Genomic DNA, 14,679 nt, shown 5'->3' on the forward strand with positions numbered 1-14,679 from the left:
AGACGCGGATAGTAAACTAAAGTTTGAAATTTGAACATATTAGGCCTTTAGTTATTGGGCCAACTATTCAGAAACGAGGGCCCATGATTCGACCATCGGTTCTTTCTATTGGCACCCCCACATATCCTTTGCATGATTTAAATTTTATTTCATATATTTATAAGTTTGAACTGCTAATATTGTTTAGTTTAATTAAAAAAATACTCATACGATACTGATGTACTTGTGTTAAATCAAATCTATTTCCTCATTTTAATTTTATTCTATTTTCTTTTTCTATCTATATATTGCTTTCTACCAAAGAAAGTTGAGTTTGAATAGAATTGTGATTGGAACTCTCCACCATCATTTTCATTGCACCAAAATCCACAATGTACATGGATGAGAAGGAAGCCAGATACATATATAACGCAAAAGCTAAACATAAAGAAATGTTTATGCTACAAAACCATGCTCCTAGGCTCATTTTAACAATCATCAAATCTTCTACAACTATTAGACCATACTTTTTATTTAATTCTTTGTAATTTTTATAACTTTTATTTTAGTATTAAATTTTTAAAAGATCCACACTTTTATTAATATTTTATTTTATTACTTATATATATATATATATATGTATATATATATATATATATAATATTTAATTTTTATTTATCCATAACTTTTGTTATGTAATGCAATATAACTTAATAGAAAGATAGAATAAAAATCATATCTTAATTTTATGAGTCAATTTATCTTAATATTATCAAATGAGATTGCTTACACATAAAAGTGTAATCAATGAATTAACTTATTTATCAACTACTTATATTTATTAATTATTTTTAAAATTTATGAAGTTTATATTAAAATAATAAATTTATTCGATAATAAATTTCACAAGCAATTTCTAGAGATAAAACGATGTTCCCAGAGTGAATTTCAACAAGTATAATAGTCTTCATTCATGAAAATTTTAGTGACTTGTTGCAGTTTATTATAATTATAGCATATTATCAAAGTACAGTTTACTGATAAGGTTTTCGTGAAATCATAAACAATGTTTACACATATATTTCTATCAACTTGTCTTCAAAGTGACAACAAGAAAAAAAAAAGTTAATTATTATCCTAAAAAATTTAAATTAATTTATAAGACTTCAAATATATCAATAACTTAGTTAAACTTACTTTAAATATAGCTTTTTTAATTAAAATGAGATAAATTTAGTTTATTAAGTAAAATAGAAATAATATATATATATATATATATATATTGATATTATAAGAAAAATAAAATCTTAAATAATTATTTAGTGAAAATTCTAAATCTAAACGTGTTAGAAAATTTTAAAAATGGTTTGACAAGTTAACTTATACTAACATGATGGTTTACTCGATTGATATGTTAATTAAGGTGGATATGTATAAGTTAATGTTGAACTACCTAATCTAATATGTTATTCCAAAATGTCTATAAATAAAATAAACTAACTTTCAATGATTTAATAACTTATTAATTTTATTCTTGATTTATTCCAAATATTTATAAAGTTTGTATTTCCAATATGTTAAATAGTGATTTATTTTTTTTATCAATAAGTAAAACATTTAAATTGTTATTTATAAGTATGAAGTAATTTAAACTAAAACCAATTTAGGATTAAAAATGAAGGATTTGTTAATTTCTAGCATGATTTTATTTTAAAGTTTATAACAATAATATCTAAGTCAAGAGATCGACATCACTCTTTACCCAAAACCTTCAACATCACTCTTTACCTAAAACCTTAAGGCAGTTAATGTGTCTTTCATCTTTATATACTGCTCTACTTTTTGGGACTTAAACTCACATTTGAATTTCCAACCGTAGTTAATATAAAATAATAATCAATATTCTTTTTATAATTCAGTCTAAAATGTCATTTTGTCCGTAATATATTAAATATATTTTATTATTAACCTTCTTTACATAGATAATTTCTAATTGGCAATACACGGTATATTCTTGGTAGCCAGAAGTCACCGTATATATTTTTTCAAAGCTGGTAAGTGCAGAATAAAGAATAAATGTTAAAGTTAGTTAAACTTTCCCTTTATTAAAGATTTGTGTTCATATTGAAAAGGAACGATTCCTAAAAAGTTAGAGCTGGATCTTTCTACTGATAACCTAACTTTTGATGAAAATGAAAGGAAAATTTTAATTATTGAAAAGAAAATTACATTCAAATTAGTAAGAAGTACAAAATATATGTATATAGAATAATTGATGACTCGATGTAAAATCATACATATTTATAAGTTTTTTATCCTATTAAATAAAGAGTTAAATAAATAATATATTAGATAAGTATTTAATTATATATATTTAGTTAATAAATATATTTTTTAATATCTCGAAATAGAGCGGTACAATCTGAAATCCAATTATTTGGTACTAGTATACTGTTTATAACTTGTAAAATATTTTATTGTTTTTTGTTGAAGAATAAACCATTCTATTTTTTATATAAAAAAATCATAAATATTTGACTAAATAGAATACCAATGACGCGGTGTGTTCTATGTCAAATTTAGTATTTGGATTTTTCTTCAAATTTTTACCAATTGAACACACCTAACTTTGACGTAGCAATGTATGTGGAGTTTATTTATTTTATTTTTTGTCAAATACTGTATTTTAGAGTTTGCGTTCCATTTTTTTAATTTATCCTTTTAGAAACGCCTACCTGCTCCTGCTAAATTAATACCAACTATATATAATTATATTTGATTTGGTTTAATCCCACCTCATTCAAATCCAAAATCATATTCAAAAATAAAAATAATATCTAAGTAATTTATTGTTTTTCGGGTCTTAGATCATAAAGCCCATATAAGCAACTATCAACCTTACAATAAGTAATATTCCAAAATAGAAACTTTTTATATCGTTATTTTACAATTTTTTTAAATGATTAATATATAATGTTAGACCGAAATACTTTGTAATATATAAGAACATATACATTCTAATATGGGAAAAGAATTTATTTATCTATAACTAAATTCATATCATTCATTTACCAAATTAATTTATAATTCATTTCAATAAACCGTCAAACATATACGTATTGTAATGTCAAAGTAATTAATTTTCACTTACTCATTTGATACACGTATTAGAAACTAGATGAGTCCATTCCCGAAAGCCCTTGCCAAGCTAGGCAACATCGTATAATCTCACACTTGATAATTCATAGTTGATATATATATATATATATATATATATATATATATATATATATATATATATATATATATATATATATATATATATATATATATATATATATATATATATATATATATATATATATGTTTTAAACTCAGATTTCAACTACAAACTCATAAATATAACTCGAATTCTTCTAATTTATTCTTCTATCTCTTTCTTCATTAGCACTGAATCAGACGACATTCCTTCATCTGCTCCTGTATAACGAATTATACAATCATCGCACATACACAAACACAAACAAGTAGGGTGAGCTAACATGCAACAAATCATTTATAAAACATGCATAATTACTTTGATACACTCAACAAACATCATATAATAATTATGTCAGACACCCTCATACCATCATACAACAATCGCACCATAGATACTCATCTCATCATACCACAATTCCTAATAGACACTCATCCCACAATACCCCATAAACACTCATCCCACAATACTCAATAGACACTCATTCCACAATATCCAATAGACACTCATCCCACAATACCCAATAGACACTCATTTCACAAAACCCAATAGACACTCATTTCACAATACCCAATAGACACTCATCTCACAATACCAAATAGACACTCATCCCACAATACTCAATAGACACTCATTCCACAATATCCAATAGACACTCATTCCACACTACCCAATAGACACTCATCCCACAATACCCAATATACACTCATCCCACAATACTCAATAGACATTCATTCCACAATACCCAATAGACACTCATTCCACAATACCCAATAGACACTCATTCGGATGATACGTTGATGAGCGATCACGGGAGGTTATGCACTTGTGATGACTTCTACTTCTTCTTACAAATACACTTTCAAAATACTCCATACCATCCACAAGGTTAGTCCTCAACACTATGTCCAAAACCGACACATAGACCAGGACCTCCTGCCTCTCTCGCACATAATTCATCCTTCTCTACTTGAGACTGGATGATTATTAGAGTATCAGAATAACCTTCAACAACAGGACCCTCAACATCAACATATACACAAATACCATATCATTACAGAATCTCTCCACGAGACTCATACCATGCTCATATTCCTCAACTCATATTATACCATTACAAAATCTTCCCATAATACTAGTATCAGGATAACCTCCAACAACAGGACCCTCAACATCAACATATACACTAATACCATATCATTACAGAATCTCTCCACGAGACTCATACCATGCTCATATTCCTCAACTCATATTATACCATTATAATTTCTCCCCATAATACTCATATCATGTTCAGACGCATAAATTCAAATCCAATATAATAAAATACAATCATCACAGAAATCATCTAAAATGAATATATTACAAAATAAATTAACAATACTAAAATATAACCATAAATGGTCACCGGAGAAGAATCAAATGTTTGACGAATCAAACTCACCATAAACATTAGTACATATGACTAGTAACAACTTACTGGATTTGACCAGGGTTGCTCTATGATCAATGATGGACCAACTTCGGTTTTTAAGATTCCTCTATTCTACCATCACAATTATAATTCATAATTCCATATCTACCACAATAACCTGAATTCATCAAAAATTTTCATTCCAACAAGATATATTGCACAATAATTTAACAGTACATAATCTGTTCAACAAGATTTAAGTTAAAAACATGTCGAGTAGACTTCCAGGAAAGAGAGATGCGTCATAATGGACAACTTAAGTACCAAGTCTTTCCTTAGCCAAAGTGTTCCTCAACTAGTTTTAACAAATTTCTTATTTACAGATTCAAAACAACAACATATAATATTAACACAGAAATTCAATACAGATAGATATATAACAAACACCTATGTTTTTCATTAACAGTATTCACAAATAATTTTAAGACATGAATAGAAATAAAACAATACTAAATCATAATATAAAAGCTTAGAAAGGTTCGCTCCCCTACCTCTATTCCAGACTTAATCTCTTGCTCAGAATTTGTTTCCCCGAAAACCTTTCAGAACCTCTACTCTTCTTGCAACTAAAAATTACTTCCTAACTCTTTCTTCTCTATTTCTCAAGCTTTCTCACTTGATTCTTTCTCTATTTGTGCAGAATAATTTCCCCTCTTATGGCTATTTAATGCCTTCAAACGTGGAGTGTTTATCCACTATCAATATTTTAATTTTTTTTTAAAACAAGAAGGTAGAAAAGAGCTTGAACCCATGTTCTTGAAATCACCACAATTTTCTACCATTTAAGATACCAAAATTTCTTATTTAACTTTTCACATTTTATTTTTACATAAACTTATTATATTTTCCATTCACAAATAAATTTATTTCTACTAGTAATAAAATTATTACTATTAAGGTAAATATTTTTCATGGATCTCACATATGACAATAACACAATGTGCCAGAACGGTTAACTTTGTGGTGACAGATGCAATTACAAACACGAACGAAAATATGACAAAAGGAAACACAAACGAGAATTGCTGGCGGCAGGAATGACAAAAAAACAAAAATGTAACTATAATATGAAGAAAAAATACACGTTTTGTATACACTGAAGAGATATAGCAATGATTGAATATTTTCAGCAAAGACATGTGTTTTTCTGAATGAATAATTTTATATATTAATTAAAGACTAAGTTCCAATTGAATAGAAATAAGAAAAAGTGAGGAATGTATAAGGAATAAGATTTATATACATTTATTATTTTAAGGTTTTAGATTTTTATTATTTTAAGGTTTTAGATTTAATTAGTGTTAATATTTTATTTAAATTAGACTTAGGTCATATTATCTATTTTCAATAAGTTAATATTATAAAAATTAGAGTTATAATTCATCTATCATAATAAGTGAAATGGCTATAATATATAGAACAGTGATAATTTTGTAATTAATAAAATATAATACATTTTATGTCGATTGTCCTTGTATTTGTCAAAATAAGTTGAGAAGTGATAATTTTGCAGCAAAATAATATTATGATGGTAATCATTATAACCAACATAATATTTTTAATCTTTTCCTTTCTCCTTGGTCATTCTTGTTGCACTTTATCTTCCTTTCTTGTGCTACTTGTCTTTGCTCTCTTTCTCTTCATTTTTGCTCTCATCTCCTCCTCATATTTCCTTTAGTCTCTTTGTCTTTGCTTTCGCACTGAACTTCATTCTTATTGTTATGGATCTCGCTCTAGTTGTGGTGACTCTTGTTCTTGTCAAACTGTGGTGCTTTGGCATCGCTCTCGACGATGTAGTGATCTACGGGTCACTATCATTGTTCAAGTTTCTCTCGTTTTCGCTCTAGTCAGCCTTGAACCCTAATATGTTTTATTGGGTTAATTATTGGTGTTTATTGTGAACCCTAATCAGAAATGCACAATTTTTTTCTCTATCACCTTAATCATCCCCATGCCCATCTTTATGTTTTTTTTTTCAAGATTCACCTTACTAGGCTTGAGGAAAAAAATCATATTTAACCGAAGTCGAATAAATCATATTTGATATGATTTAATTGATTTTAGGTTAACTCTTTTGTACATTAGCTTACCTTATTGTTTGTTGTGTTTCTTGAGTTTTGTTTGTCTCTTTTGTAATGATCACTTCACGGGGCAAGTAGATGAGAAGTTATGTGATAATACACCTCTGAGGCGAAGACAAAGATGTTGTGGAGTTGTTCCTTAGACTCCTAATAGTTATTCTATATAGGAGTTTGTTCTTTTTGGAAAACTCGTGTCATTTGTAGTTGGTTTATATATATATATATATATATATATATATATGTATATATGTATGTATATATATATATATGTATATATGTATGTATATATATATATGTATGTATGTATATATATGTATGTATATATATATATGTATGTATACATACATGTATGTATATATACATACATACATATATATACATACATACATATATGTACATACATACATATATGTACATACATACATATATATACATACATACATATATATACATACATACATATATATACATACATACATATATATACATATATACATATATATATATATATATATATATACATATATATATATATATACCATGTCTATCTACTTTGAATTTATTAATTTTATAATATTTTATTTAATAGTTCTATACTATTAAATGAGATGTTACATGTTGAATTTCAAAGAATATTGAGTCTTAACCAAGTGTGAATGTTGTTTCAAAAAATACTCAAAATTTTAGTGGGAAGTGACAAAATTAATTGCATATAAAGAATACTCAATATTAACTATGAATTATTGTGTATTTAAAAGAATATTCAGTCTTATAATAACTAATGGGGTTAAATATGTTTTTAGTCCCTAAACTATTGACCGTTTCTGGTTTTCGTCCCTCTTCCAAAGTAAGGTACAATTTAGTCCTCAATCTTTAAAAAACGTTCGTTTTAGTCGAAAAAACGAACGTTTTGAGGACTAAAACGATGACTAAAAACAAAATTTTGAGGACTAAAACGAACGTTTTTCTAAAGAATGAGGACCAAATTGTACCTTACTTTGGAAGAGGGACGAAAACCAGAAACGGCCAATAGTTTAGGGACTAAAAACATATTTAACCCTAACTAATGACTGTGTTTTAAAAAATATTAAAACTAAATTTGATATGTTTGTATTCCAAATAATACTCTTATTTAAACAAGTCTATTAAAAATAACACTTGTGTTTAATTAGAAGTGGTTAGATCTAAATAGCATTTGTTCATTAACTTAATCTTGTTGATTATAATAACTAAATGCAATATAGCTTATTAGATAAATGAATATAAAAATTTCTTGTCTTTTCTATATTGGATACTAGTAACTCCCTTCTAACTGAACTGTGAAAACAAGTTTTGAAAAGTATTTTTGAGAATGTGTTTATCAAAGTTGAAGTTGTATCTACATTCTGCATGCACTCTCTTAAGAAAAGTTGTTTGACGTTCCATCTTTCAAAATCGGTCTCTTAACACCTATCAAACAAAACTTTACCAAAAAAAAAATCTTAAAACACACTTCGATATCTTTTTCTTAGTATATTTTTCTTTTCTTTTCAAAGTATAGTACAACCATATTTTTTTTCCAGTAATACCTTTTCTTCTCCAAACAACATATTATTTACAAATATTTATCTTAATAACATGATATATTTATGATCAAAATTTTATTTCTAGAAAATCAATTTTTTAATTTCGTTTCGATCTATCATAACAAAAAAAAAGTTTGTCAGAGTTCGATTCTTGATAACCATATTTTTAGCTAGTTTTCATTTTTTTAATTGAAATTTTGGAAAAAAATATTTTTTATTTATCTTTCATAAATTTTGTATAAATTATTAAACCAAATTAATTAGTATTAATCAAATAACTAATATGCTTTTTTATTATTAATAAACTTGTGAATTTATTTGAATACTCATTGTTAACTCACTTGTTTTAATTTGAATTTGTGGCATTTTAAATTTCAATTTGAATTATTTCAATATTTAAAAAATAATTTTCAATATATTCAAAATATAAATAAATATTTATAATATTAACTTAAATCATTAATTTAAATTATAACTTCAATTTCCAATTCTATTACAAAATAGTTTTCTCACCATTAAACAACTTAAAATATTATTAATTTTAAATCTCAACATTTCAAAAAATCATATTTTGTGTGTATTGTATACAATCAAGTATCCTCAATCAATCAAATCACTCTAACCACTCTAATGTCTCTTCTTGCCTACTAAGTTGACATGTACTAAGTTCATCTTTATCTCATTATATCGACATTAATTATTTAAGACCTTACTCATAGTTGATCACGATAATTTACAACAACTAACAAGTATTTGGGTCACTAGGTCTAGGCAAGGGATGAGAACGGGTTGGACATAGATAGTGTCTACCCGCTACCCGACCCACAACAAAAACATTCACTCATTACTCGCCTTGTTACTTGTCGGATATCCCTTTAAAAAATATTCATGGGTATTTTAAAACGTGTGGATACTTGTGAATACACACAAATATTTAAAAATATATATTTTATAAATTTTTAAAATAAAATTACAAAAAAAATACAAAATATAATATAAATTAAATTAAATATAAATATAAAATTAATTTTAATTAAATTTAACCTAACAAAATATAAATTAATTTTAATTTTAATTAAAATTTAACTTAATAAAATATAAATTAAATTTTTATTTTATTTCTTTGTGAGTAATGGATATATGTGGATACGGAAAGTATGATATTTGTACCTGATCCGTTTATAAGCAAATATTAAAATATCTACTACTAGTGATTAATAAATACATGTGGATACTAATTATTATCCATCACATATTTTATTTATGGATATTCATGATTAGGAACATTTGTGTCATTCCTAACAACTCATCTCCAGATAAAGATCCATAAACAGTACTATAAACAACACATTTCACGTATATTTGATTTTATAAAAATTATAATATATATATATATATATATATATATATATATATATATATATATATATATAAATTATATTAATTATTACACACAAGATATTGTAATAAATTTAATTTCTTAAATATGTATATATTATTTTATATTTAAATACACCTAAATCATTAATTTAAATTTTTAATTTTTATTATCAAGTAACGTAGTTTTTAACTAAATTTCAATATCCGGTATATTTAATAGTTAATTTAAACTATCTCAAAAATAATTTTTAAAGATTATTGACAACTTTCATCATTATATTTTTAATTTCTGATTTCTGAAAATTTTCATATTTTTTCTTAAATTAAAAAATTATGTTAGAATGATCTGAATTTAATATACAGAAACTTATGTGTCTAGTTGCAAGGGAGATTCACAGAAAAGATTTAATACTAACAAGAGTGATGCTATGTTTACACCACCGAATGAAAGAATACTCACTTAACTTCTAAAAACAATAATGTTTTAGTTATATTTATTTATTTTATATTTTGATTTAAAATTTTAATATACATTATCAATGGTTGCCAAGTGAAAGATTTTTTTTAGTATAATTTATGTACTAATAAATCACAAAGAAATAAAATAAAAATTATAATTACTTTTACTATAAGCCAAAAATATTAAGTTTTGAGAGTCTGATTTCTATTCTTATTTGTGTAACATCTCATAATCTCACACTTGATAATTCATAATTGATATATTATAGCATTACATTTAAGGTAAGATCCCATAATCTCACACTTGATAATTCATATATAACTCGAATTCTTCTACTTTATTCTTCTATCTCTTTCTTCATTGACACTGAATCAGACGACATTCCTTCATCTGCTCCCGTATAACGAATTATACGATCATCGCACATACACAAACACAAACAAGTAGGGTGAGCTAACATGCAACAAATCATTTATAAAACATGCATAATTACTTTGATACACTCAACAAACATCATATAATAATTATGTCAGACACCATCATACCATCATACAACAATCGCACCATAGATACTCATCCCATCATACCACAATTCCCAATAGACACTCATTCGGGTGATACGTTGATGAGCGGTCACGGGAGGTTATGCACTTGTGATGACATCTACTTCTTCTTACAAATACACTTCCAAAATACTTCATACCCTCCACAAGGTTAGTCCTCAACACTATGTCCAAAACCGGCACATAGACCAGGACCTCCTGCCCCTCTCACTACATAATTCATCCTTCTCTACTTGAGACTGGATGATTATTAGAGTATCAAGATAACCTCCAACAACAGGACCCTCAACATCAACATATACACAAATACCATATCATTACAGGATCTCTCCACGAGACTCATACCATGCTCATATTCCTCAACTCATATTATACCATTACAAAATCTCCCCATAATACTAGTATATATCATGTTCAAATACATAAATTCAAATCCAATATAATAAAATATAATCATCACCGAAATCATACAAAATGAATATATCACAAAATAAATTAACAATACTAAAATATCACCATAAATGGTCAGCGAAGAAGAATCAAATGTTTGACAAATCAAACTCACCATAAACGCTATACATATGATTAGTCACAACTTACTGGATTTAATACAATCATCACCAAAATCATACAAAATGAATATATCACAAAATAAATTAACAATACTAAAATATCACCATAAATGGTCACTGGAGAAGAATCAAATGTTTGACAAATCAAACTCACCATAAACGCTAGTACATATGACTAGCTGGATTTGACTAGGGCTGCTCTTTGATCAGGGATGTACCAACTCCGGTTTTTAAGATTCCTCTATCCTACCATCACAATTATAATTTATAATTCCATATCTACCACAATAATATGAATTCATCAGAAATTTTCATTCCAACAAGATATATTGCACAATAATTTAATAGTACATAATCTGTTCGACAAGATTTAAGTTAAAAACTTGTCGAGTAAACTTCCAAGAAAGAGAAGTGCGTCACGATGGACAACTTAAGTACCAAGTCTTTCCTTAGCCAAAGTGTTCCTCAACTAGTTTTAACAAATTTCTTATTTACAGATTGAAAACAACAACATATTTTTATATTAACAATATTACACATAAATTCAAGCATAAACAGTTATATAACTAACACCATAAACATACACAATAATTCAATACATAAATAGTCAAATAGTAATTAACATAAATGCATAGAAAGGTTAGCTCGCTACCTCTATTCCAGACTTAATCTCTTGCTCAGAATTTGTTTCCTCGAAAACCCTCCAGAACATCTACTCTTTTTGTAACTAAAAATTTCTTCCTAACTCTTTCTTCTCTATTTCTCAAGTTCTTACTTGATTCTTTCTCTCCTTGTGCAGAATAATCTCCCCTCTCATGACTATTTATAGTCCAAAAATTTTACTATTTAACAATTTTTTAATATTATTTATTATTTTAATATTATCTTATTATATTAATATTTTAATCACCACTTGGCATATTTGATCCCTCAATAATGCCTTCAAACGTGGAGTGCTCATCTACTATCAATATTTTAATTTTTTTTTAATTTTTTTAAACAAAAAGGTAGAAAAGAGCTTGAACTCATGTTCTTGAAATCACCACAATTTTTTTCCATTTAAGTTACCAAAATTTCTATATTTTAACTTATTAATTATATTTTTCATTCACAAAGAAATTTATTACTACGAGTAATAAAATTGTTACAATTAAGCTAAATATTTTGCATGGATTTTACAATTTCTTACTAAAACCTAAACTTCTAATAATTTCTATGTCTTGCTCATATATATGTTAAAATTAAGTTAATTTATATAAGAGATCGAATTCAGTTTTGATATAAAACCTGATGATGAGTTTATAATACTTAATCTTTTTAGTTTTGTTCAATACTTAAATTCTAAAGAATTTTATAGTGATATATCTCCTAAACATTTTAGAAATCTTGAATGTCCTTTTTGTACTACCATTTATCTTAATAGGATATGATATCCTAAATCTCTATAGGAAAGATTTTTGATAGAAAGATTATATTGCATTCATATGAGTGGCCAACAAGACGAACCTCATTTTAATATTACTCAGTGCTTTTAAAAGAGATTCATTAAGAAAATATAAAACCAACTATACAACTTTTAATCCATATATTTTAAGACGGTAAATTTATAAATTTTCTTATTTTATAGTGTTCAATTTTTTCATTTAATTAATATAACATACTAATTGAATTCTTCGTGATAAACATTCGTCGATGAAATTAAGGTCTTCCAACATGTTTGCGCGAGAGGTCGATTTTTTTTCTTGAAAGAACAAGTATGGAAGTAACTCATGTTTTATTTATATATATACCACATGACCTGCATAAAAACTTGCTTGAAAGTGATTTGAGCTAGTCCAGCCAAACATTCAGATCCATGGAAATAAAATCTACAAACATTACTTGGCCATAATTTGGTATATTAAATTAAGGCTCGTGCAAAGACTATGGTTTAATTTCTTACATAGTCAAAAGATTAATTATTTGTTATGGCAACTAAATGATTCCTGTTTAATTTAAACGGATATAGGGCGTCGGTGAATTAAAAAATGAAGAAAATATTCAACCGGTAAGGACTTATCAGTATTCATGTTTATTTTCCATCTTTGCAACGACAAGAAGACAAAATCACACCTTCTCACTGATTGAAATTCAACACAAAAGATTGACCTTTTACAGCCACCGCATCATAGAACAACTAGACACTTAAACATGTACGCAACAGTAAGTCCCAAAGTAGTATAAATACCATGAACTGGTTGTGTTATTCAGCAACTAAAACATCAACAACATGGCTTCCTTAAGCTCCCTAGTTCTGCTTCTTGCAGTTCTGGTTCTGTCCCCTCAAGGGCTTGCTAACTATGACAAGCCCCCAGTAGAAAAACCTCCTGTCTACAAGCCTCCCATTGAGAAACCACCTGTTTACAAACCCCCGGTTGAGAAGCCACCGGTCTATAAACCACCTGTAGAAAAACCACCGGTTTACAAGCCACCAGTGGAGAAGCCACCGGTGTACAAGCCCCCAGTAGAGAAACCACCGGTGTACAAACCCCCAGTTCAAAAACCACCAGTGTACAAACCCCCAGTTCAAAAACCACCGGTGTACAAGCCCCCAGTTGAAAAACCACCCGTGTACAAACCCCCAGTTGAGAAACCACCGGTTTACAAGCCCCCTGTGGAGAAGCCACCAGTGTACAAACCCCCAGTTCAAAAACCACCAGTGTACAAACCCCCAGTTCAAAAACCACCAGTGTACAAACCCCCAGTTTACAAGCCACCAGTGTACAAGCCACCCGTGTACAAGCCACCAGTTGAAAAACCACCAGTGTACAAGCCCCCAGTAGAGAAGCCACCGGTGTACAAGCCTCCAGTTGAAAAACCACCGGTCTACAAGCCCCCGGTAGAGAAGCCACCAGTGTACAAGCCTCCGGTTGAAAAACCACCAGTGTACAAGCCACCTGTGGAGAAGCCACCGGTGTACAAACCCCCAGTTGAAAAACCACCAGTTTACAAGCCACCAGTTTACACGCCTCCGATTGTAAAGCCACCGGTGTACACGCCACCGTACGGGAAGCCACCTCACCCAAAGTACCCTCCAAGCTCCAACTGATGACAAACGATTCTGCAGTATGTTAAGAGTTGTATCTGAAGTATGTGATAAATAAAAGCTGTAAGCTCAGAGTGTGTAGCTTAGTTTACGAATCATGCCAAGGATTACTCCTGCTGTCTTCGTTTATTTTTAATCATTTGTTTACAGTGTTGTGGCCAAGATAAGAGTGTCATGGATGCATGAATGTAAAACAGAGAAAAAAATGTGTGATCTTTTGTACTGAAAACTCTTAATAATAGAACTTTGTGATTTTGATAA

The 14,679-nt window shown here is 28.0% G+C and overlaps 1 protein-coding gene across 1 annotated transcript; it reads left to right on the forward strand.

Moving 5' to 3' along the window:
* Positions 1–13,567: 13,567 nt before the first annotated feature.
* On the forward strand, positions 13,568–14,679 carry LOC124849000 (uncharacterized). Its single transcript, XM_047326834.2, has one exon. The coding sequence runs from the start codon at positions 13,603–13,605 to the stop codon at positions 14,419–14,421; it is 819 nt and encodes a 272-aa protein (XP_047182790.1). The 5' UTR covers positions 13,568–13,602; the 3' UTR covers positions 14,422–14,679.

This window comes from Vigna umbellata, chromosome 2 (assembly GCF_029865625.1).
Source record: "Vigna umbellata cultivar VRB3 chromosome 2, Vumbellata_1.0, whole genome shotgun sequence".
In the NCBI taxonomy this organism is placed as follows: Eukaryota; Viridiplantae; Streptophyta; class Magnoliopsida; order Fabales; family Fabaceae; genus Vigna; species Vigna umbellata.